The sequence below is a fragment of the Ostrinia nubilalis genome, chromosome 22, assembly GCF_963855985.1.
Source record: "Ostrinia nubilalis chromosome 22, ilOstNubi1.1, whole genome shotgun sequence".
Taxonomy (NCBI): Eukaryota; Metazoa; Arthropoda; class Insecta; order Lepidoptera; family Crambidae; genus Ostrinia; species Ostrinia nubilalis.
Genome location: NC_087109.1, coordinates 8,282,913 through 8,306,363, shown reverse-complemented (window position 1 = coordinate 8,306,363; position 23,451 = coordinate 8,282,913). Strand labels below are relative to the sequence as shown.

General features: G+C 35.1%; 2 protein-coding genes and 1 long non-coding RNA gene across 3 annotated transcripts in view; 1 reads left to right on the top strand and 2 right to left on the bottom strand.

Annotated features, from left to right (window-relative positions):
• The window catches only part of LOC135082786 (guanine nucleotide-binding protein G(s) subunit alpha), a 44,166-nt gene extending 24,744 nt beyond the window's left edge, over positions 1 to 19,422 (bottom strand). Inside the window, exons 1-3 of the mRNA XM_063977550.1 lie at positions 19,223 to 19,422; positions 18,673 to 18,867; positions 17,094 to 17,134 (exon numbers count right to left, since the gene is read on the bottom strand). Of these exons, the coding sequence (XP_063833620.1) occupies positions 17,094 to 17,095 (2 nt within the window). The 5' untranslated portion in view covers positions 17,096 to 17,134; positions 18,673 to 18,867; positions 19,223 to 19,422. The remainder of the gene's footprint in view (positions 1 to 17,093; positions 17,135 to 18,672; positions 18,868 to 19,222) is intronic.
• LOC135082738 (uncharacterized) lies at positions 10,857 to 11,641 on the bottom strand. Its single transcript, XR_010259468.1, has 2 exons — positions 11,538 to 11,641; positions 10,857 to 11,019 (listed from the first exon to the last, which is right to left on the bottom strand). It is a non-coding gene; the product is annotated as an uncharacterized LOC135082738 (long non-coding RNA).
• Positions 19,423 to 20,079: 657 nt separating the features above from the next.
• Positions 20,080 to 23,289, top strand: LOC135083118 (origin recognition complex subunit 6). The gene is made up of 6 exons (XM_063977884.1): positions 20,080 to 20,261; positions 20,442 to 20,568; positions 21,080 to 21,268; positions 21,914 to 21,969; positions 22,151 to 22,317; positions 22,927 to 23,289. Exons 1-6 carry the CDS (start codon positions 20,188 to 20,190, stop codon positions 23,190 to 23,192), a joined length of 879 nt encoding a protein of 292 aa, XP_063833954.1. The 5' UTR covers positions 20,080 to 20,187; the 3' UTR covers positions 23,193 to 23,289.
• The last annotated feature ends 162 nt before the right edge of the window (positions 23,290 to 23,451 follow it).

Below are 23,451 nucleotides of genomic sequence, written 5' to 3'. Positions count from 1 at the left end.
TACTAATGATGTCGATAGATGGCGTTTGACAGCTTTGCCTTCATGAATATTTACGTACCTCAAAAATTTTTGTCAGGCGCAAGAAGATTTTAAGCAATGACTATAGATGGCGCTTTTCCACGTATTATGAAAATCCCAAATATTTTACGGGACCCTATTGTTTTTCAAAATAAAATTTAGCCTATGTTACTCGTGAGTTATGTAGCTTTCGAATGGTGAAAGAATTTTTAAAATCGGTCCAGTAGTTTTTGAGCCTATCCATTACAACTAAACAAACAAACAAACAAACAAACAAACAAACAAAGTTTTCCTCTTTATAATATTAGTGTAGATACACTCTTAAACACTTAGGCCGTAAAAACTCAATTTCGCTTTTTTTGTAAATGTGCCATTATACTGCTAGGTGAGCGATATATTCTTAACACTTTTTGGCTACTTTGGGTGTCACAAACTATTTGACGCTAACTGTACACACACAGCACAGGAAGCCGGCTGAATTCACGGGGCAAATGTCAAACTCTCCTATAGTCTGAATTAATAATGCAGCGTGGACTTCCCCTTATGCTGAGCGTTTTCCTCGTAGCATAATAGATTAGCGTTTTATCTGATTGTCAAAAGCTTAATCATTTATTCCTTTTCGTTTGGTTCTATGTAAATGTAGATGAATACGGCAAAAGAAAGCCATTCTTTCTTGGAGTCCAAGAAATAATGGCTTACTTGGACTCCTGGACTACTTGGACACCGGTCACCGGCTTACATTCAAGGTGTTCTCATTACAACTCAGGTCTAGATTCAATAATGTCTGTGGGTGGAATATCAAATAATTTTTATCGCACTCTTTGGAAAAGGGACATGGGCGCGACAGACTTTCTGTGACGGAATGAAATTCACGAGGGAAATGCCAGAGGAAAAAATTAGTAGATTCATACTTGAGTTTGTTTATAACATGCACAAGCATAAAGTAAGAACCTGAAAGTTATTTGTTTGTGACTTGTATCAGGGTAATCTTTCACTATAATCTTTTCTGAATCCGGGTATTTTTTACAAGATTTTTTAACATAATAACTTGTTTAATCATGATCTAGTGGATAAATAATATGCCTTTCTCAACTTTAATATTGTCTGACTTGAAAGAAATATGTTTCTCTCCTGTAGAGAGCACGATAAGCCTGCCCAATAGAGCTAGTCACAATTACGCCGACAAAACCTAGTTCTTAATAAATCCAACAGGAACAGAACTAATGATTCATACTCATCATTACTTTTTGATAGATCCTAAATTGGCTAATTAACTGTTAATTACTTAATTAAATGTCATCAACGCTCTGTTTTCCTTCCTCGTAGTATCTAAAAGGCCCTGAAGTATCTAAAAACAGAATGTTCAATGAAGAATGATCGGGAGAATAAAGAAATTTGATGTCAATACAGCCTAGATTGGAGTGATTTGAAATTCAGCTGCGTATGCGTCGAAAAATGGACAATGGATATTGTCTCGCTCATCACAACTTCACAAGTAGAGAAAGTGTCATGTGAAATGACATCGAATTCTAATTCGCACTGATTTCAAGGTGGAATTAAATAAGAACAAAATCTGGATCAATTTATTACTATTGTTGTATCTTGCGTCATACTTAAAGTATTATCAATCCTTAAACAAACTTAATATGTATGCAAATAATAATGACTTGCATTTTCCGATTCAATTGATACATCCACTATCCAAAGCACGACAGATGAGAAAAGATATGTGTCTTTCTTAGTTACACTATAGCTTTTCTGACTGTACCTCGGAAAGTAAAAAGAAGAGAGACAAAACTATACATCAGACTTAAGAAACAAGCATCATGTAGTACAACAGACAGGAATGACGCAATAAAAACTATTATCGTCATCATCATTTCAGCCATAGGATGTCCACTGCTGAAAATAGGCCTCCCCCAATGATTTCCATGTTAATCGATTGGTAAAAATTATGCCTAAATTATATTCCGCACGTTATCTTACAGCAGTAACAGTGAGAAACCGCTCTATATTATCGACATACCTTCTAACCCATCTGGATTCTGTGTTCTCCCAGTGAAGATTTATGCCTTTCTAATACCATTGGTACATTACTATTACTTTGGCTAATCGAGAGCAAACCAATTTTATATGCACTAGCTTAGTAATAAAAGTTAAACGCACTTAGCGTTTGGTAAAATCGCTAAGTAAGTATTATGCTAACTTAGTAAGCAGACATAATCATCAATTGATTAAAACCAAAATATAAAACACAGCGGATCTTCGCAACATTTTATCGTAATTCATCACACATTATTGTCCTGTACATAGATAGTGTTGATAAAGTATCGCGATGTCATTGACTCCAGGTTATTTGGCGCGGCCATCGCAAACAAAACGCACTTCAGCGCCTTAGTTATAGTATAGTAGGGGCAATGCCAAAATATGTAACTAATTCGAAGATTAGGAACGGGTCAGTTAGCGTAGTTAACGGCCAAGTTAGAAATACAGGAAGCAGCTGGATGCATACTCCCTAGAATCGCTGAATTTAAAAGAAAGACATGACTAAGACTAGACTCGTCTTATGTATATCAACAGTGATGATAACCATCAAGATCACATGCTAGATGGTGATATGACGAAAATGAACCACTTTCGCTTGGTAAGAGTGATGCTACTGCTTCTACATGGTAACCCTTAGTCACCAACGGGTTGGACTTATCGTTGCATTTTTATCTTAACAAAAGCTTAATCCTTTAAACCTATATCTAATCTAGGTATTCCCCGAAAAAGTGGTACACAAGAAAAAATAAAGACAGATTTATCTGCTAGGATAGGACTGTTTGTTTTAAGTGTGTGCAAAAATAGATCCAGAATATCAGATAGAGTCAGATTTGTCACACTTTATTCTGGTTAATAAAATAACCCAGATTTTATAAAAATTGTTGTATGATCTTACCCATTATACTACGTATTTACCTAGGTCAAGTTAACGAATTCGTAAGATTCCGGTGTTTTTTGGAAGAGAAGAAAATTATTTAAGTAAATATTCTGAAATTATTTCGGAGAAAGTATCAAAAGAGACATTCCATGAAAGATTTATTATCAAGCAGGATGAAAAGGGTGATTTTTGAAGTGCCTACGATTTTATTTAATGTTTCTGGAAAGTTTAAACATTTATTTTTGCAATGTCTACTAAAAATTGAGTAAAAATCTAAACAAACAAGTCAACAGGTCAAAATTCACACTATTGTGACTGTGAATTCTCATATTCGATATATCGAATTATGTCAACTACAGAATAATAAACCAAACAACAAGGTTACTGTAATCTGGTTTCCTTTTTCTTGATAACTCCTACGTGCACATGTGAAGCTAATTCTTTATCTGCCTACAATTAGACAGGATTGAATCGACCTGATTATCCTGAAATGTGATTTAAGCCACGTTAAGCTTACGACCTGATCAATGTCAGACGCCTATTATTATTTTAATTAAGATCTTCATGGTCCTTAAAAGTGTCCCAATTTATTTACTAAAAAAAGTATATAAGTGTGTTTATATTCGTTGTCTACTAGGACTAGCGGCGCAGTGTAAAATGTCCAAGGATATTTATTTATTATTTATTTATTTATTTATACGCATCTATCTAAATCTAACAATGTTCAGACATTGGAGGACAAGGAGGAGAGGTATAGCATCCATTCTGATCATATCAATGCGAAGCTCCAAATGAATATTGGAGGTTGAATGAAAGATACATATCAAGATATGGTGGTATTATGGAGGATGTCGAAGGTAAAGGTTCAGACGTGATTGAAGAGTGAGCCTAAGTCTAGATAGTAGATTGAGTGAGACCCTAAATGATGATGATGATGATGATGATATTAATTATCAAAAAGGTTTTGCGATAAGAACGCAGAATTGTGTGTGACAAAAAGAAGAAGAAAGGTATTTTTTTGTATTTACAAAAATTACTACTAGTCGAATATACCCATCGTAGTAAGCTAAAAATGCTTGTGGGTTCACGAGAATCTTACTCAGAGGTTGAGTCAACTTCACGATTTCGCGGGACTAATTTAAAACGACGGTCGCTTAGTGATATTAAATAACATCGTCAAGTGCAGTAGACTAGTGGCGACACTCAGACGCAATCAGCTTATCCGTATTATCCTGTAACGAAGACGATTGTGGTGCGTCCGCAAAAACTAACAATGCCGTGGGAACCGCCAGGGCTGAGCAATTGAATCGTACGATTTGTAAGCAGAAGTGCAACGCAAATTGCAGCTGTATGTCAGGTAATGAGGGTTTTCGCGAATGAAAAATCCGCCAGATGGCAATACGTACACGCGAGGTCCAAATGCTGCATGATTGGTTATTTTTGACATGACATTGACAGATATGTCAAAATCCACCAATCACGCAGCAGTCAGACCCCACATCCACGTCCCGCCATCTAGCGGATCTTTCATTCGCGAAAACCCTCATTCAGTTAGAGCTTAGAAAGATAAATAATGGACATCTTTTCAGATTTTATTTTCGAATATAGGTTCTAGAGTCGATCAGACACATACTCTGAGAAACACCCTATTTGCTTCACACTGAAAGTCAATCCTTAGCTTCGATTTCTCCTATTTTCCTCCGAAAACTGCTTACAAACAGTAAATTATTTATAGGCAAACTTCTTCTTGCCCTTCAATGATTGAGATTGAGCATCAAACTGTATTTTTGACAGTTTTGAGTTGCCGCACTTGGAAAGAGAGGTGGTAAGAGTGGTGACGAATTTGGAACTGCCAAAAAGATGGGAACCCGAATCTACTCACGAGGGATCTGATTTTAAATTGTCTAGATTTCGTATTTCTTAGGAAGTGGTCACGTTGTCTGGACATGGCCTCCAAGTGGCTTATCATTGTGACCTCCTCAGCCTAAGTTTTAATTAGCATTTGACCTCATCTATATCTTGGGAACAAGTTATTGCACTACCGATTAGGGCTTTCGGTTCGATCAAAGAACTAAATTGGCAATATTTTGTAGTGTTGCCACTCTACATATTTTTGACAGGCAAAAATTGGTGGTGTGGTGGTGGAGTTTTCCAGCGACTTGGCCCACTTTTAGCTTGGTCCACGGGTCAAGTCGCCGGTTTGATTTTTAAATATTTTTTTCTTCCGGCAACTGTGAAGGAATCGTGGTGGTGCATAACGCCATAATATTTTTTTTTAAATGATCTTTTTGAAACATAGTGGTTTCGCCGAAAACTATTTGAAACCAATAAAGCAATCAAAAAAGGAGTACACAACAGCTACATAAGGATGGAAGCCGGCATAAAAAACCGAGATTGGTAGGGGTATGCTATTTTCGACTTAATGACGTCAAATGCGTATTAATAAGTTAGTCTCAAAAACGTATGTCAGTGTTAACAATGGATTATAAAAAACAACCTACACGTAATAATAATACAACTCAACTTCTAGCAGCCCTGATTCTAAATATAGAATCATTAATTTCAGCTTTCAGAGTAATTATCTTGGGTTGGGAGACAAATGTGTTACCGCTGGATTACCTGATGAAAAGTACAGTATACTGCACGCAAGTCTTTCTTACTTTATTGGTTTTTACTACGATATTGTTTGCAAGTTGAACTTTCAACTCTACTATTAAATTCATAACGTTTACATTCGCCTGGGAAATGTTCGGTGCATACAGGTTCAAGATTACTTAATGAGTAGTGTGGAAACGTTCCAATAAAGATACGGCATTTTAAACTGCGAGGGTAGATTGAAAAGTTCGCGTCTGGAAATGGAGAAAATTGCCTCCGCTTTTCTTTATGACAACGTGGGAATAAAGAAGGAAGATTTTAAATTACGATATGATGTCAGAGAAAAGCATAGAGAACATACAGGTGAAGGTAGAAAACAGAAAAAAGTAAATCCCACCAATTTTTCGGTATGAAATGACGTTCAAAACTCGTTTCAAACTCAAGATTAGTTTCAAGTCTGGGGTCTCAATGTGAGTCGACCACAAGATTCAGTGCAACAGTAATAGCACTTGAGTTATTTATCGAGTTTGTAAAATTTTGTTCCATTAGTCACTTTTTACGACTCCCATTGCGTTGAAAATGAATCACTTGCCTTTGCGCCGTACATTCGACTATCATTATATTTAGTAGCTACATAGGAGTTTTTACATGCTACTGTGTTTAGCTTGTCCATGAACTAGGAAGATGTTTTACTACTATGTTACTATTTCACAAACTTCATTGAGTTCAAAGATCCTAGGATTCGACCTAAATTGATACCAGCTGGCGATGTTAGTTGCACATGTGGGAAATTCCTTCCATTCATGATTATTCAAAACATTATGAAGTTGGGTTATTTAGCTTAGTGATTTTTAGACTTTATGGCTTCTGTGAGTTCCACAGGGTAGGTAAATTTTACTATTTTTGTATAGGTAAGTCCATGAATATGCGTCACCTGAACATAACTTAGACAAGTTTAGGAACTCTTCCATTAACCTCTTCAATCAAAGCAGTGCATTTAAAGTCAATTAAAAACCAAACATCTAAATACACATTTTTATTTATGTAAGAAGAACAGGTGAAAACGGAAATCAGTGGACAAGGCGACGAATACAAAGCTAATATTAGTTATTTCAGCTGACCTGACCTAAATGCTTCTGAATATGGATAGGTCGCACACAGAAAATAGGTACACGGTCAGGTAATCAAAACAAGCTTAAATAAATCTGATCGACAAAAGTTTGGAGCAATATAATGCCTTGTTTTGTTTCGGCAGTTGGAGGTAAGATACAGGACTATTCACACCTTTCTTTCCCACCGGAAAGTTAAACTGTCATTGGACCCGCAACAAAATTAATCAGAAGAACATAGGAGTTCGAAGTTAAGGTTCCACTTCCCTACGTTGCAAAGCGGATGACAGGTGACAAACAAAGGTTTAGTAACCTTTAGATGAGATGCAGGCCAAGAGCTTCCTCGTTGTGGATAAAAAAATACTCATGTCAAGAAATGCCAACATCAAAAATAGGCTAAGACGACCGCTGAAACGCTCGAAAGTGCACTTTCACCGATCTGACATACGACAAGTCGAAGTGTTAATGTGGGATACTAATCATAGTAGCACACAAGCACCATAACAAAGTTAACTTTTGAAAATGTATTTTTTATAATATGGATGATTTGAGAAAACCCGAGACAGATTGGTATCTTTGCAAAAAGAAAGAACTGAAAAAACCGAATGGCGACTAGCGATGAAAATGACCATTTTGGTCCGACCGACTGATTACGGTCAAAATAGTCCTTATCAGTTAGTTACTTTGATTTTCATTCGTAATCAATTTATTATACAATAATATCAAAAAAGTACTAGAGACACGTGATAAATTTTGGCGGCGAAAAATTTTTTGTAGCATACTAAAAACTTTCGAAAAGAGTGTCAAAGGCAACAATCGGAGATCACATCCAAGTAGATTGCACTTATTTTTAGAGGTGTTTGTTTAGCTGTGATCATTGACTAAAGCCTAGATTTAATTCGGGTGGGCTTTAAAAAATTAAGCTTTATCAAGCCAAAGTTGATTATATATTTTTGCAACAACAACACCAATTTTTAAGCAAGTAAAATTAGCACAATCAATGAGCAAGCTAATTTAAAAATATTCTAAAAATAGAATGGCGTGCATTTTGTGTAGTTCAAAAATAGCGCAATACCTAATACAGCGGCTGTAGCTAGACAACGGATCGATCGGCGAGGCTGTAACGAACGCTGCGCTGGCGAGGATCAAGGCTCAGTTTCTAACTATAATTAATGCAACTTGGAAAGTATGAGATGGAGGTGTTGACAAATGTGCAGTTTTAGCTCAAAGACTTTTAGGCTATAATAGTCAAGATTGGGGTATAGTAGGGGGTTCGCAGATCGTATACCAGGATATACCAGGGTGGCTAGATAAGTGGCAAAACTTGACAGTTCTAAATTCGTTAGGCCTTTACTCCGGTGTTTTTGGATGGAGTTACATTGTTCCGTGATTCCGTGAAGGGTTTCGATTTTTGGAGCAATGAAAAAAGTGCTGAACTTCTCAGCCTTCGCTGGTAAGGTTTTTTTTTGCCTTGGATAGATGGTTACATAGATAAGTGTGCGGTCAAACTTATTAGCTTCAGCAATTTTTTATTTTAGAATTTGGCTTTTAAAATGCATTGTAATTCTTTTTATTCCTGCCACTATTTTCGCTACACTTTTATAACCGATTCTAGTTTCGCGAAAATCTTTCAACAAATCTACGAACGGTCGTCGACGTAAAACGCTATGTTAGTCCCCGCAGACTACAGAATTTTTATCGGCCGATAGTTTTGTCATCTTTTAATTTGTATGAGGAATCGGCCAATACCAAATCGGTGTAATGTGCGCACTTTCATACATGTTCATGTCTAAAATTAAACGTCCGTACTTTCGACTCGATATAACAATCCTCATTTACGGGACAACGTGTTACTGTGTCACAATATGCCCCAAAACTCTGGAGAGGGTTAATGACTGGCGAAAATCCAGCTCAAGGTGAAGATCGTGACGTCTGGAGCGAACATGAGAGCGGCTACATCACAGAAAGATGTAATTTATTAACGCCATCGTGTATGTAGTTGTAGACATACTCTTGCCGTTTGGTTTTTAGACGTAGTTTTCTTTAAAAGCGCTCACCAAACTTTGGCTAGGTACAGTTTTTTTATGCAGAACAAGGCAGGTATTTGACAGCAATCGCACCTGATGTAAAGTGAGATGCTGTTTAGGATGGTACATTATCTGCCCTGTAAGTTATTCACTATCGTCTTGAAACGGCCCGGATTATAGTGTTCGGAAAGACAGCAGGAGGAATGAATTCCAGTCCCTAGGAGTTCGTTGCTAGGTAGGTTTGCGTAGGAGCTGGTGAAATATGGTAAAGTATGGTGTTCTTCTTACTTTTTGACAGAGTTGACGGCAATGCTCTTTGCAACTGTCTACATCAGTCGACGCTAGGGGTTGATATTCCCTTTTAAGATAAGCTGTCGGGCAATTTTACTAATCTCTCAGTACATTCACCGCGTTTAAACATTGACGCTAGGAAACGTATTTTTGAATAATCATAATAATTTAATTCTTTTAAGAATTGGATGATTTTAAATACGATTTAACTGAAATCTTTAGAGCATAGTTAAGTATACTGTACCGTTTTATAAAATTTAAAGGGCACACTTTGTTACTTCTGAACAAAATTTAAATTATTTACAGTTATAAACTAACAATTTTTGGTATTCACGTGCCAAGCAATAAATACATGTTTTTTGTCTGCCCTGTAAAATTCCTTTTTTTTTTAATTTTTTTTTCTCTAGTTTGTATTTGGTAACCTTTGATTCCTGAACATGTTCTGTTGCTGAGGGAAAATACCGTTAGGAAATTTGCTGTTTTCAGATTATCATTGTTAAGGATTGTAAGTACATATTTGTTAGTTTGGCGCCGTGTTGGGGCAAAATATTTTGAATTAGTCATAGGCGATTTGGGAGATAAGTTCTTATATGATGCAAGATACAGCAGTTTAACGAAATATTTATTTTTTGCGAAATCGCACCTAACACAACTAAAAAAGTCACACCTACAAGTTGTGTGACATTAAAAAAAGTACTTCTCTTTACTTTACCTTGACGTGTCGTCCGTGTATATCAAATGATACAGAATTAAACGAACCATTTCTTTATGGAGTAATCTGTGTGAGATTTTCACCAAAAACAGGTCTTTTAGTTTTTTAAATGCGTTACTTATATGAGAATTTTCTCCGCGGAAACTAATTGATATAATTTTCGGTCACTGAAAGTTCGGAAGGATTGTTTACTTACACGATGAAAATAAAGTGGGAAATATGTGCCCGCGTAATCAGCACACGTCTCATCGCTTACAGCGAAATGACGTGGTGTTTTTAATCCTGAACATCAACAATACAACTGCAAGTGTTCATTCATAAGTGACACATTTTTACTAATACATATTAACATGTGAATACGTGTTTGTCTGTTCATGTAAAGTTAATACAAAATACATGTGGAAAAAGACTACAGGAATCAAATGCGTAATCACTAAGCATAAAAATTTCCTTATATTTATTTTCAAAGAAAACTATAAATTGAAAAGAAAAAGTAATAAAAGATAATCATTAATTTACACTAAAACTCTGATAGTTATTTAAATCTTACCTGAATTGTAGTAATTTTACCTTTTCGTGATTCGTCCTTAAAAAGGAAGCATTTATTTTTTATTTCTGTGTGTAATGTAAATTAATGATATAATTGCTCATCATAACATAATGGTAAAATTAATCATAATTATTTTACAACCGCGATCCTCAGAATACAGAACAAACCAGAAGGAGTGTTCGATAACATTTCTACGCGGCAACTTGTGTCCAAAATACTTCCCCTCCCGCGCCCCTCTACCCCCTTTAGTGTTACTAGCGCCGTGTGACACCCCCATTTTTGGGGTAAAATTATGTAATTTTTTAAAGAGATGTTAAACAAGTAAAAAATAAGTAAGTGAAATAAGTACACACGGCCAGTGTTAACTATCCATTTCCGTTTTTGCTCTCGCTCTTATCAAATGGTGATTCTTTGCGATAGAACGAGACGACATGACTGGCCATAGGCATAGATAGTACCTACCTACCTATGAATTTAATTTTTACTCCGAAGTAACTAAGTGTAAGATGATTATTTATTTCTATTAAATAGTGTAATATATGTACTATATTTTATGTAGGTATAATATGTTATTTAAAAGTCAATTACAAAAGTCGAATATAAATTTTAGAATGCCAAGTAAAACAAAAAAGAAACTTAAGGTTCTTTATTATGTAAACATATCGACAACAAAACATTTGTTTACGGCGCAGTAGTGCTTTTAGTTTAACTTTTCTTGGAGTGAAAAACAGAATCCAAATCAAAAACATCACCAATACTTAAATTTGATTGCGAGGCAACTCTGGCTGTGTATCCTGAAAAAAAATCAGAGTAAGTATGTAAGCAATAATTAATTACTTAAAATTATTATTAAATATACAAATATTGCTGCTGCTGATCTGTTGATACCAATGCCTTACTTTTGAATAAATGGGAAAGTATGAAATTCACGATAGTAATTTATTATCTCCTCATTATTAGGGAGTAATATTATAAATTAATTCAATATATTGAAATCAAATCAAAATCAAAAATATTTATTCAGTTTAGACCACAAGTGGCACTTATAATTTAATTAATCAGGTTGTCATGTCATGGATGAAATTACACTAAAAACTAATTAAAACAAAAAGGATGGGGAAAATATTCCATTATTCTGTGGTAACGCTAACAAAATTAACGCGTGAATTTTTTATAAGTAGACAAATGTAATTCAATATAAAAAAGTAGGGTAAAATATTCCGTTGACCTGTGGCAACACTTACAAAATACAACCGTGATTTTTTTTGAAAATTATTATTTAATTAAAATGAATTGGAAATGTGCTACTTACGGATAAAACATGATCCCATGCACTTTCTTCGTAATTCCAGTAGCATTCTTACATGTTGGAACGGCACAAGACGGCATAATTTAATTATAAAGTGTCAATCTGACGGATATGACGTAAACAATGCGCGCGCCGGCCATTGACTGATTGCTTTAAAGTCAAAGTAGTGCGATTTGGAGTACTTTATATGAATACACATTTACGCCCGTTGACGGTTTCTGGTTTGTTCCGTATTCTGAGCCGCGATCGTAACTCACTATCGGTATGTAAAATTTTTTGACGACATTGTTGTGGTCAGAGGGTAAGGGTAAAATGAGGATAATCACAAAATAATTTGGTATAGACATGCATTAGTTGCTATGTCCTTTCACTGCTTAACCTAGGCACAGACCATCGATTTTTCGTCGACCAATAGTTTAGTTGGGCAGTTGATCAGTATGGGCATGTATGGAAGTGCGCACATTACACCGATTTGATTTAGCATTTATACAATTTTAAATCGGGCACAACTATCGGCCAACTAAAAATCAGTGGTCTGCGCCTAGTCTTACACATTTTTTAATACCCATTCGCGTCTACGATTTTCGGGTTAGCTGATGCTCATAGTAAAAGTGAGCAGTAAGTCATCTTCATACTACTGCACTGCCTCACTTCACACTAGGGTTGCCAACATTTCATCAGCGAAATATAGTATTTTCCAAAATGAGGTGTAAAAAAATATAGTACATTTAAAAAAAATATAGTATTTTATGGGAAAAACAAAAAATAGACAAATATACATTTTTTTATTATTTATTTTTATAAAAACTATATTTTTTTGCAGTTCTTGCGCTGTGTAACAGTTTTTTGTTTAAAATAAGTGTCATTATTATATGCTTTGTCACATTCAATTTTTAAATTAATATAAATCGAAAGCTCATTTTTTATTAATGATACACTACTTCTGTTTCTTTCTTCTCGCCACTTCGAATTCATAACCGAAAATATCCTTTCTGTAAATGCCGAAGTGGCGTCAATAGAGAGCAGGAATGAAATTATTTCAAATAAATGGCAATGCCAGATTTTGTATGGAAAGTGGCGTCTTTTTTTTTTCGCGCGGCCATCGACCAAACTTTGTTTTTTGATTACAAAATAGTGTAATACACCAAACTTACTATGGCATGTATACCTCTAAACTCAGTCTGAACTGAGTTACGAGCATTAGAAGTTTGATGATTTTCATACTAGATTTGCTTTTTGTGCGCAAAGTTTTCTAACAAATTGCAACAAAATATTGCGCTATTTTTTATTGCGCTGATTCTGCTCCATACTGATGTCTGGAGCCTTTAATGGATGGTATTGTTTGTTTACACATACAATCTCACTATTTTGTTGCAATTTCTTACAAAACTTTGCGCGCAAAAAGCAAATCTAGTATGAAAATCATCAAACTTCTAATGCTCGTAACTCAGTTCAGACTGAGTTTAGAGGTATACATGTCATAGTAAGTTTGGTTTATTACACTATTTTGTAATCAAAAAACAAAGTTTGGTCGATGGCCGCGCGAAAAAAAAAAGACGCCAATTTCCGGCATTGTCTTTTGGTAAGTCATTTTCAGTATTTTTTAAAATATGCTGCCATTTTTGGCCTGTAGTTTTGTCAGTAAAGTCACTACAGTCTTTTAATTTAGCAAAGATTTCATTCAATATCGTTATTTCAGAGTATAGGTCGTCCATTTTGATACTCAATTTTTCTTGTAAATTTAGAACTTCTAATATTGTCTCACAGTCATTAAATGAAACCTTTTTTAAATTTAATTTTTGGATTTTAAATAACCAATTTTTTGCTTTCACTGAAATCAAAACCATTTATTAAGATAGTCTAAACATTTATCAAGAAATAGCAAAAAAATCTTTTGAATTCCATAACTTTCTGTGGGGGGGATTTTGCTTCTAATGATTGCAACATTTTTTTTGTTTTGTAACCAAAAAAAAAAATATCTTTTTTACGTTGTTCTAGCGCCGATTTTAAAATTGACATAATATGTTGTGGTAAGGATAGAGACATGCAATTTTTAGTTTTACAAAAGTAATACGATAGAGAATAATACAAAGCAATAAAAACCACCTGTTATAGGGGCATTTTTTGGAGAAATTGATCAAATAACCAAAAAACACGAATTTTTTAAATTCGTGTTTTTTGGTGGACGTCCTATGGCTGAAATGATGAAGTTCGTTACGCAAGCGTTCGGATACACGCTATCGCCTATCGGGTATGTTCACGGACCTCATCAAAGGAAATGGTACGTGCGCAATAGGTTATTTATGACTTAGTCATCTTAAAGTTACTTTAAAGGCGCGTTCTTATTTTTTTTAAATGAAGGATTTGTTTGTTAGATTTGTCGGTATTGAAAATATAGTATTTTTGCGTACTATATATTTTTTCAACAGTATATAGTACGCAGACCCGAAATATAGTACAATACTATATATTATAGTACGGTTGGCAACCCTACTTCACACCCATACAAACTTATATGAGAACGCAACCGCTAAGACTCCCCGCAGACCACCGACTTTTAGCCGGCCGATAGCTCGGCCCCGATTCTAATTTGTATGAAGAATCGGCCGATACCAATGTGCGCACTTTCATACACGTTCGTACTGCTGATCAACAGCCCGACCCAACTATGGGCCAGCTAAAAGTCGGTGGTCTGCGCCTAGGCTAATACATTTTGTATGGTTTCTTGCAGGCAAGAGAGATTTTCTTTCATTTGACAGATGAAGCCGAGGTCTGAGCTTGTAGAGGCGGCTTTAAGCTAGTCTTATTTCAAATCGGTTTAGCGCAAACGTCTCGCACGGAATACCACTAAGGTCCCTTAGCGAAGTACAAAGTGCACTTTGAAATCGCAGACCAGTCGAAAGATGGTCGAAAAAAGTCGAAAGGCCTTTTTTATCGAGTTATGACGGATTCGATTTGCGATTCGATCAAAAAGTGCTACTTGTCTAGGGGCGCAGATGTAGAGAGGAGAGAAGAAACAGCACATCAAGCTGAACAGCGTGCTACTACCTTATGTGGTTATAATAAGTGCGACATTCGCAAGAACAATGATAGTCAGATTTTTGTAGACTTTTACCTCCTTACTAATAAAAACTTACACACTCGTTGAACAGTAGTATAAAGTGACATTTCCATACTAAACGTCACTTTAGATAAGTGATCAACGAGTGAATAACTTTTATTAGTAAGGGGGTTAGACTCTAGTTAGAATGAAACACTTTCGACTAGGGGACCCTTTACTTGGGTACATCTCTTATGGGGTGCTTTAAGTGGCTTATTTTATTCCTAAAGGTCCACGACTCTTATCTCTATTGTTTTTCTTTTCATCTAGTTAGAATAATCCACTCTCGACTAGAGGCTCCTTTAGTTGGGTACATCTCTTATGGCGTGCTTTAAGTGGCTACCTAAGTACACTCCGACAAACTTTACTTCGACATTACGTTACTCCGACATTTCTGAACATCGACATGACTTTACTTCGACACTACACTACTTAGACAAAGGCGAATATCCTTTGTCGGAGTAGTGTAGTGTCGAAGTAAAGTCATGTCGATATTCAGTAGTGTCGGAGTAACGTAATGTCGAAGTAACGTTTGTCGGAGTTCAGATTTTGAGCCGCTTTAAGTGGCTTATTTTATTCCTAAACTAAAGGTCCACGACTCTATCTCTATTGTTCTTCTTTTCCCACTGGTCACTTTCAAAAAGGCCCAATATCCACGCCACGACATCCAGAATAAGAATTACCTAGTGCTTGCAAGAAACCATTATCACAGAAGTTTATTTTTGACAATCAAAATAATCTATTTACGTTCACTTCACTGACTAACAGCATTATTTTAACTTCACAAACAAACAAGAAACAGTGTAAATAATTTTCTAGGAAATCTAATTCTCTGTATGAGTAATTAAACTAGCAAGGTCTTTGCAGAATTTCCCATATTATGTAGACAATCAAATTGCTAAAAATAGGCTTGCAATGAATTTCAGATGTTCTTGCTTTGTTATTGATATAATAAATTAATAATATGTAGTTAATAAACATGGGAGGTATGGAAGCTGTATGTATAGCATAGCTAGCTTTTGCTACAGGTCTCGCTCACGCGATTTGCGGTCTGACAAGTTTTTATTATGCCAGGTGGTCAAAAACATGGTCGTAAACTCCTAAGATATTGAAAAAAAAACTTACCAAAATCATAGTATGAAAATTATAGCTTGGTGATATAAATGTTAATCCCTATTTCACCCCATTTATTGCAAAAAAGATCAATTCTTCTGTCAGTTCAAAATTGGTTCATAGTTTAGGTGTAAACAGATAAACAGACAACAGAAACTTAAAATATAATATTAGGATAGATGGAGAATTATGCCCGTTTTCATCATCAATCCCAATTTTTAAGTGACTCCTATGAAAATAAAATTCCTGGTGTTACCATAGGAGTCACTTAAAAATCAGGGATTAATTGTGAAAACGCAGGCATAACATATACATTTTGTTAGATGACATCAAGCAAGCCTATTTACTACATCAAAATGAGGTGACCAATGGGGGTCCGTGGCCGAGTCCCCCAGTGTTCGACGCACTCGTGGTCGACGCCCCCGGTCAGTGAAATTTGATTAGAAGCAATTTTTAATCAAATGTACTGTCAGGCACAAAAATGTTTATAAACGAATAAATATTTATACTGATCGTACAAATAAATGTTTAATATATTTTACCATAGTGACACCTACAAAAAATGATAGGTTTTATTTTGTAACTAACTACAAATAAAATTTTAAATTATAAAAATTTTAAGTACTATTTATAACAAAAAATTAAATACAGAATTTTTTGTAATAATAACATAAATAACAATTAATAGGAATTAAATCACCTTTTACTTTTTAGTATAACAACAGTAAACATGCAAAATCATTGTTTTTTCATTAGTTTTCGTTGACTGTACTTAGTGCAAAAGCCGAAAAAAATATGATATTAAATTAATTTAAATCGGGGGCGTCGACCACGGGTGCGTCGAACACTGGGGGACTCGGCCACGGACCCACCAATGCATAGTGAAAACATTAAATGAAGTAGGTAATGCAATTCCTTTTCCAGAAATTAAATACAATTATTTGGGCTCATCTGGTATTAGAGTTGTAAAAAGCAAATCTTTAAAGTATTTTTTTATTAATCTTCTGTTTTTACATTAATTGACGATTTGTAAGCACTGTTTAGTTGTCTATACAAATTGCAAATAAATAAATTTTGATTTTGACTATTATGTACATGTTCCAATCAAAACGTAACTTTTTTTCTCTCATAAAAATCTTTTGACAAAAATTATCTTCATGGTTTGTGCCTTGGAAACCAATTCAAAACTTTTACTTTTAATTTATTATCATTTTCAGTTAGGTTCTGATAGTGTCGTTGGCAGATTTATTACCAAAAGGCATTTCTACTAGACAACCTTGAAGCGAAGCAAGTGGTGTGTGTCTAGTGCATGTTTAAAAATTAATTAGCATTTGGTTAGTACTTACATGGTTAAAAGACTTTTGTGAATGAGTGAAGCACCAAGGCTCTGTAAGGCACAGATTAATTTGGTATTAGTAGGAGGAATTTTTTGATGCCAATGACAGATATTATTACTAAGAGAGAGATAACTTTATAGGAAAATTTTAATATAAGAAATAACAATTTATAATGGGTAGAATAGTTATAAAGTAAGTAAGCAATATCTCTAGCTGCTTAATAAAAATTTCACTATTTACATCGTCACAGAAGAGCCCTTCAATGACTTCCTGTGAATATTAACTACATTTGAAATCAAATTATAATAAAATGATTTTTTAATTATTTAGCCCAGTTTTAACTTCTTTTATTACATTTTAATGGTTAGAAATGGGAGTTATAAAGTTGCATATTATTTGATATCCAGCCAATAAGAATTGTCAACCCTAGTTATATCTACCAGACTATTACGAAAACATTACGACAGCATGTCAAGTTAAATACACCGCTTATGTGCTAAGTAATAGAGGCTATTTTGAGATTTTGCAACAAAAATTACACCTAGTCTGATGCTGTCATCTGTACATTATTTTCTTAGGCTGAGTTGCACCACCTAACTTTGACCGTAACTATAACGATAACCGGTGGTTTTTGTATGGAGTTTGACAGATTGTTGAAGATTGTCAAAGTTAAAGTAAGATGGTGCAACCCAGCCTTAGTAGTTGAATGAACGTTTTGTTATATTTGAAACTATGGTAAATATACCACATTATTTTAGTTCATTGCAGCTATTTCTGTAAAGTAAACATTCTGATAAATGATAATAATGCAAGGTCGCCCCAACTTTGGGATTCACCTAATAAACTACATGATAATATTGGAATTGGTTGATTTTAGCTTCATTTTGTAGATAGAGGAATGGATATAGATTGCTATAAAATTGGATTTGTGACTAGAAGTTTTGAATTTTAATTTCTATAGCTACATTCAATAATATAAACCAACATGTTAATGACTCTGTGAGGGTAGTTTGAATAATCCATTTTAAATGGTGTTTCCGATGTGTGTGTATGGTTAAAAAGGATTTTAGTAAGACAGTGTTTACCATTTCCTTCGGAATTGGTTTACAATAAGATAGAACAACTTTTTTTATATCACAATAACACCCACTGTTCATGTGTTATTTTGATTAATATTCAATACTTAATTCATAAAGTAGTCTACTGTGTATGCTCAATAATGTTATTTAATATTAAAATTTGTGTACCGAAATATTGTAGACTTGAAAACTATGTGATAGAATAAACAAAATACTAATCTGAATTCATTTTCCATAAATCTCCACTGTATAAGTTAGAATAACCAAATGTTTATTATGAACTGATAACACAAAATCCATAACCTTGTTAAAACAATAGTCATCGTTGAATGACACTGATTTCAATGGCATTTTACAACAAATGATGCAAGAAAACAAGTAAAACCATGATCACTTTGTGGGGTAAGGTTATAACAGATATGAAGCAGACTTAGACATATTCCTTGGACATGAGTTGAGTTAAAAGCTTGAGAATTTGAAAATGGAACAGAGTAGTGTTGTAGACTTACCAGCAGGTGGGAGTTGCGTTATCCACGGTGTCCTGGTTGGCCTGCGAAGGAGACTCGGCTCCCCGCGCGCCTCCCGCCACAGACGAAGCCGTGGTGAAGCTCTGCCCGCTCACAGCGCCCGCATCATCACAGTCCGCACTACCTCACTCGCACTTCTATAATCTCGAACTCACTGACACTAGTTGCATCTCAAACCTGAAACCATCACAGCAGTTCTCTACAAACTATTACACACTCGCGACCGCCTCCTGGCACTTCGAGCACGGCAATCCTCGCTCGCTAGCCACCTCGCGGAGGCCAGATCACGCCCCGTTACCACCACACACAAAATATTCCCACTAAAAAATGGCAACCTTCGGTAATAATGACCCAACTCAACACACTAGTCCACCATAGAATACTGTAATATTTATAAACTTTCACGAGTTAATTATAGACCAGACGTTACTATTAACGTTTGAACATAAGTAAAAGCTGAGAAAATAATATTTATAAATAGCTTCGGATTATTTTGATACAAATCTATATCGGTGTAGCACTACATACACACCCCTATTTCGGGTGGAGCGGATCCTCTTCTTTTTAATTGCAATGCGTTTAACATACGAAAATTAGCACAAATTACTTAATAAGACTACAATTAAATGACCTACACCCTGATAACTACAAAGACATTTTGTAGAAATGACAGCGATCTCGTATCGGCTTCACAGAACCTAGAAAAAAATCAACATGTCGCCTTCTGTGATACGAAAGGTGTTTTATCATTGGAAGTTCAGCTAAATCGAGATAAAGGGGCGTGGTCAAAAGTTAATCGAGATTATTTTTCGTGCGGTATGTCAGGGTTAACATTTGTTTTCATTTACATTTTCGTAGATATCCAAAAATATCAAAGAAATGTGATTATTTTAGAAACTGCTAAGTAGAATTATTTAAACGGGCATCTACTAGGTCCAATAGTTGTATTTGGCTTAACACATCTTAATAATGTAATCGGTTCGGCACCATATTACATAAAAAATATTTACTTGAAAGGTAAAAAAAAAAAATCAAATGAGCTTCGTAAGCCGATAGTTTTAAACTTTACACAATTCTCCACAAAAAAAAAGAATATAAAAAGATCCAGTACCGTTTTCCTAAGTTTAGCAGCAATTGAAAACAAATGTTTAGATTTCCCGCGAACAATGTCACTTTACAGAGAAAATCACGATGAGATAATAAAATTGATTTTTATCGTTTTTATCTTGAATTTTAAACGATGAAACATTGTTCGCTGATAAAGGATTATCTTCTTTTTCGTCTCGACTTCTTCGCTCAGAGGGGTGAAATAAATCAATCGAATCATCACATCCCTAGCATTCGCGTGTTTAAAAAAAACAATGTCAGTGTCAGTCAGTGCCATTGTCACTGACATACGTGTGGCGCGGAATTTTCTATTTATTTTTTTAGATACAGCAATAAAAACGGTTGATAGTTTAATTAATATAAATATAAACTGAAAATAAATAATAAATCATGGCTTCACATAACAAAACTCTCAATGTATTAGCTACCAAACTTGGACTCAGTGAAGAAGAAAAAGTTGTCAAGTAAGTGATTAATTTAAGTTAAATAATATGAAGTTACAATGTTTTTATGTATTATCCATGAAATTAACAATGTGGGGGTGGTTAATCGCGAATGTCTCTGTACTCTAACAAGAATGTTACAAATGTCGCACTGCAAACAAGTGGTCTTTTTAAATATAACCTTCATGGTATTTTTTCCAGTAAAGCAGCAGAGTTTGAACGCCTTCTGCAGACCAAGTCAACGGCTGGAAGCAACATGACTGATACCAGCAAAACTGTGATCTGTTTGGACCTGGCTGCTGGCATATTTGGAGCTGATTTAGATGTGGTAAGTCGTGGCTTTCATTTTAAGGTGGGAGATTGTTGCGTGGTCTTTATTGTGTTCGTAATTGATGGTAAATTTAATGTCAGGAGCATAATATTTGTTATTCATATGTGTTATTTAATTTCAAAGTAGAATAATTTACCCAAAATAATGTTGAATGGAAGAATAAAGGTAATCTGTGTTATTTACAACAACACTGACAACATTTCCTCAATTTATTTTACTTCATTGTGTTCAAGATACTGGTCTGTGGTTATTGTTGCAATGATCTATTGTAGTTGGTTAGCTAGGTATTTGAATTACCTATTCAAAATCTTTAACTACCTATAGTATAGGCTGTTCTTATCACTTGTCTTCAAAATGACATCTCAGTCAGTCTTCTCAGCACCAGCCCATATGTTGTCCTGTAGTGGTGGTAGTGCAAGCTATATTTGGAATGTGTATAAATGCCCTGAAAAGGGCCTACATACTATTAAATAGTTTGATTATTGATTTTGCCTATTTTCACTTTCAGAAAGTAGCCATCAAATACTCCGGCCTCAAGCCAGCAATGTACACAAACTGCCGGAAGATAGTGCAGAACCTTCTGGAGCTTAATGATGATAAGCTTTCCACTCTGGTGGTCTGCAACACATTCCAATGCAGCAGTGTCCAGGCATTGGCTGACAGGATACTGGAGGAGTATCAAGGACAGGCTAAAATGGTATGTTTCAAATCAAAAATATTTTATTCAATTTTGACCACTGGTGGCACTTATGTATGAACGTCAATACAGAAAAAAAAGCACTTTACATGTCTCCTTATCTTTTGGGTCCTACGCCCTTTGCTAAGTAACCCACTCCCATATCTAATTCATATCATTTTTGGGGCCTCCTAACACAGGTTCGTTCGTTCGTTCGTTTCAGCCAAATGACGTCCACTGCTGGACAAAGGCCTCCTCCTAACACAGGTATTATAATTAAAAGGAGACCCCTTTAAACAAAATGTTATATTTAAAGATACTGAATAAATATTTTTTATTTTTTTCATTTTTATTCACACTGGCTGCACATAATAATCTAAAAGTACTTAATGAAAATTTTTTCCTTTAATTTCATGCTGACCATACATAAAAGGGTAAAGGATATAGAGTTGTGCTAAAAATAATCATTTTGACAGGTAATTTAATAAATTTTTTAGATAGTTGATTGTATTATTGTAATAATTAATTTAAAAAAATATGTATTTCAATGTTTTACTCCCCCTGAAAAAAATCTTTTGCTGGGTCCAAATTATATCTATTTCATGATTGTTTATAATGTTCTCTGCTACTGTTCATTTCATCATCATTTAATTTATTGTCTTACAGGAATTGGACATGAATCTACCCCAATATGTGTGTATGGCTGTATATCAAGCTTGCAGGTAAATATTGCATTATATTTATCTTATCAGCATTCGTTCGTTTGTTCATTTCAGCCGAAAGACGTCCACTGCTGGACAAAGGCCTCCCCCAAGGATTTCCACAAAGACCGGTCCTGCGCCGCATGCGCGCATATCAGCATTAATATGTGTATAATCTGTGAATTATTAATTACTATTTCAGAATAAACAAAGTAAAACTATCAAAGAGTAAAATAATAGAGAAGTCAAGACTGAAACCGGCACAGTGGGCCAAGTTGGATGCGGACTGGACAAAGTTCGTAGACCAAAACTTTGCTGCCGCCAAGAAGAAGAGGGGCCGCCCGCCGAAGAAAGTGGGGGTGGAAAATGGTAAGTTACATTTATCATTTTATTAAAGTAAACAAGCAATCAGAGCATCCTGTAAATCTTATAAAGAGGAAAAATTTCATTGTTTATGAAACTACTGGACCAATAAGAAAATTCTTTCACCATAAGAATCCCACTTTATTTGTAATTAACATAGGCGATAGGAAGTTCGCCAGTAGTATTTTCAAATTGGAATGATGTGTGGCATATCACAAATCTGGCAAGGCTGTAAAGCTTTGTAATTTTAAACATTGGGGGGCAAGCTAGGCGCTCCTCTCTTGTGTAGATATTGTTACTGGACACATTGGGGGCATATTTAATCTTGTGGAGGCTCAATAACAAAGTGTTCCCTGCCTGATCAAGAAAAATTAAGGCTACGTTCAGATAATGAGCGCTCAACGCGCGGTTGTTAACTAGAAGATAGAGCATATCGCTAACGGCAAAACGCGCGTTTTCAAAACTCGCAAGCGCGAGCGGCAAAACGCGCAACGGCAAGTGGACGGAATATTTAAACCTCTAGCACTTACATCCAAACCTCGCCATTCATAACGCGTGCATGAGTAAAAATGCGTCATCTGGACAAGCTTATAATGCCACACGTTTTATTTACAGGTGAAAACGAAATCAACATGGAAGTAGATATCCCCAAAATAGAAGAGCCTTCAGAACCAAAGATAGAACCTTATGAAGACTGGAAGCGCCGCATGCTAGAAGCAGCTTACAAAGAATTGAAGATGAAGGAAGCACAGAGCGTTAAAACTATTAAGAGCGTAGAAAAAACGCCGAGGCGGTCGCCGCGGAAAACACCGCAGAAATTTTCACCGTACAAAAGCCCTACGAAGGGAGCTGTGAGATTATTGTTCCCTTTAAATATGTAATTTATTATTGTTTTTTACTGTTAATCAAAAACTATTAATGTTAAGTTTAGTGTTAAGTTTAAATTATGCATTTTAGGAATGTCTCGACATTAATTTTTAGGCTCAATATTAAAGTCTGACATGTAAATTTATTTTTGGACATTGAATAAATTGTGTTTTTAAACGTATTTGTTTTTTTCTAAGCTTGTTTAAGTAGTCACTTTGATATGCGCCGGTTAATTTCACACATTTACAACTTTTAATTCTATGTGGTCATGAC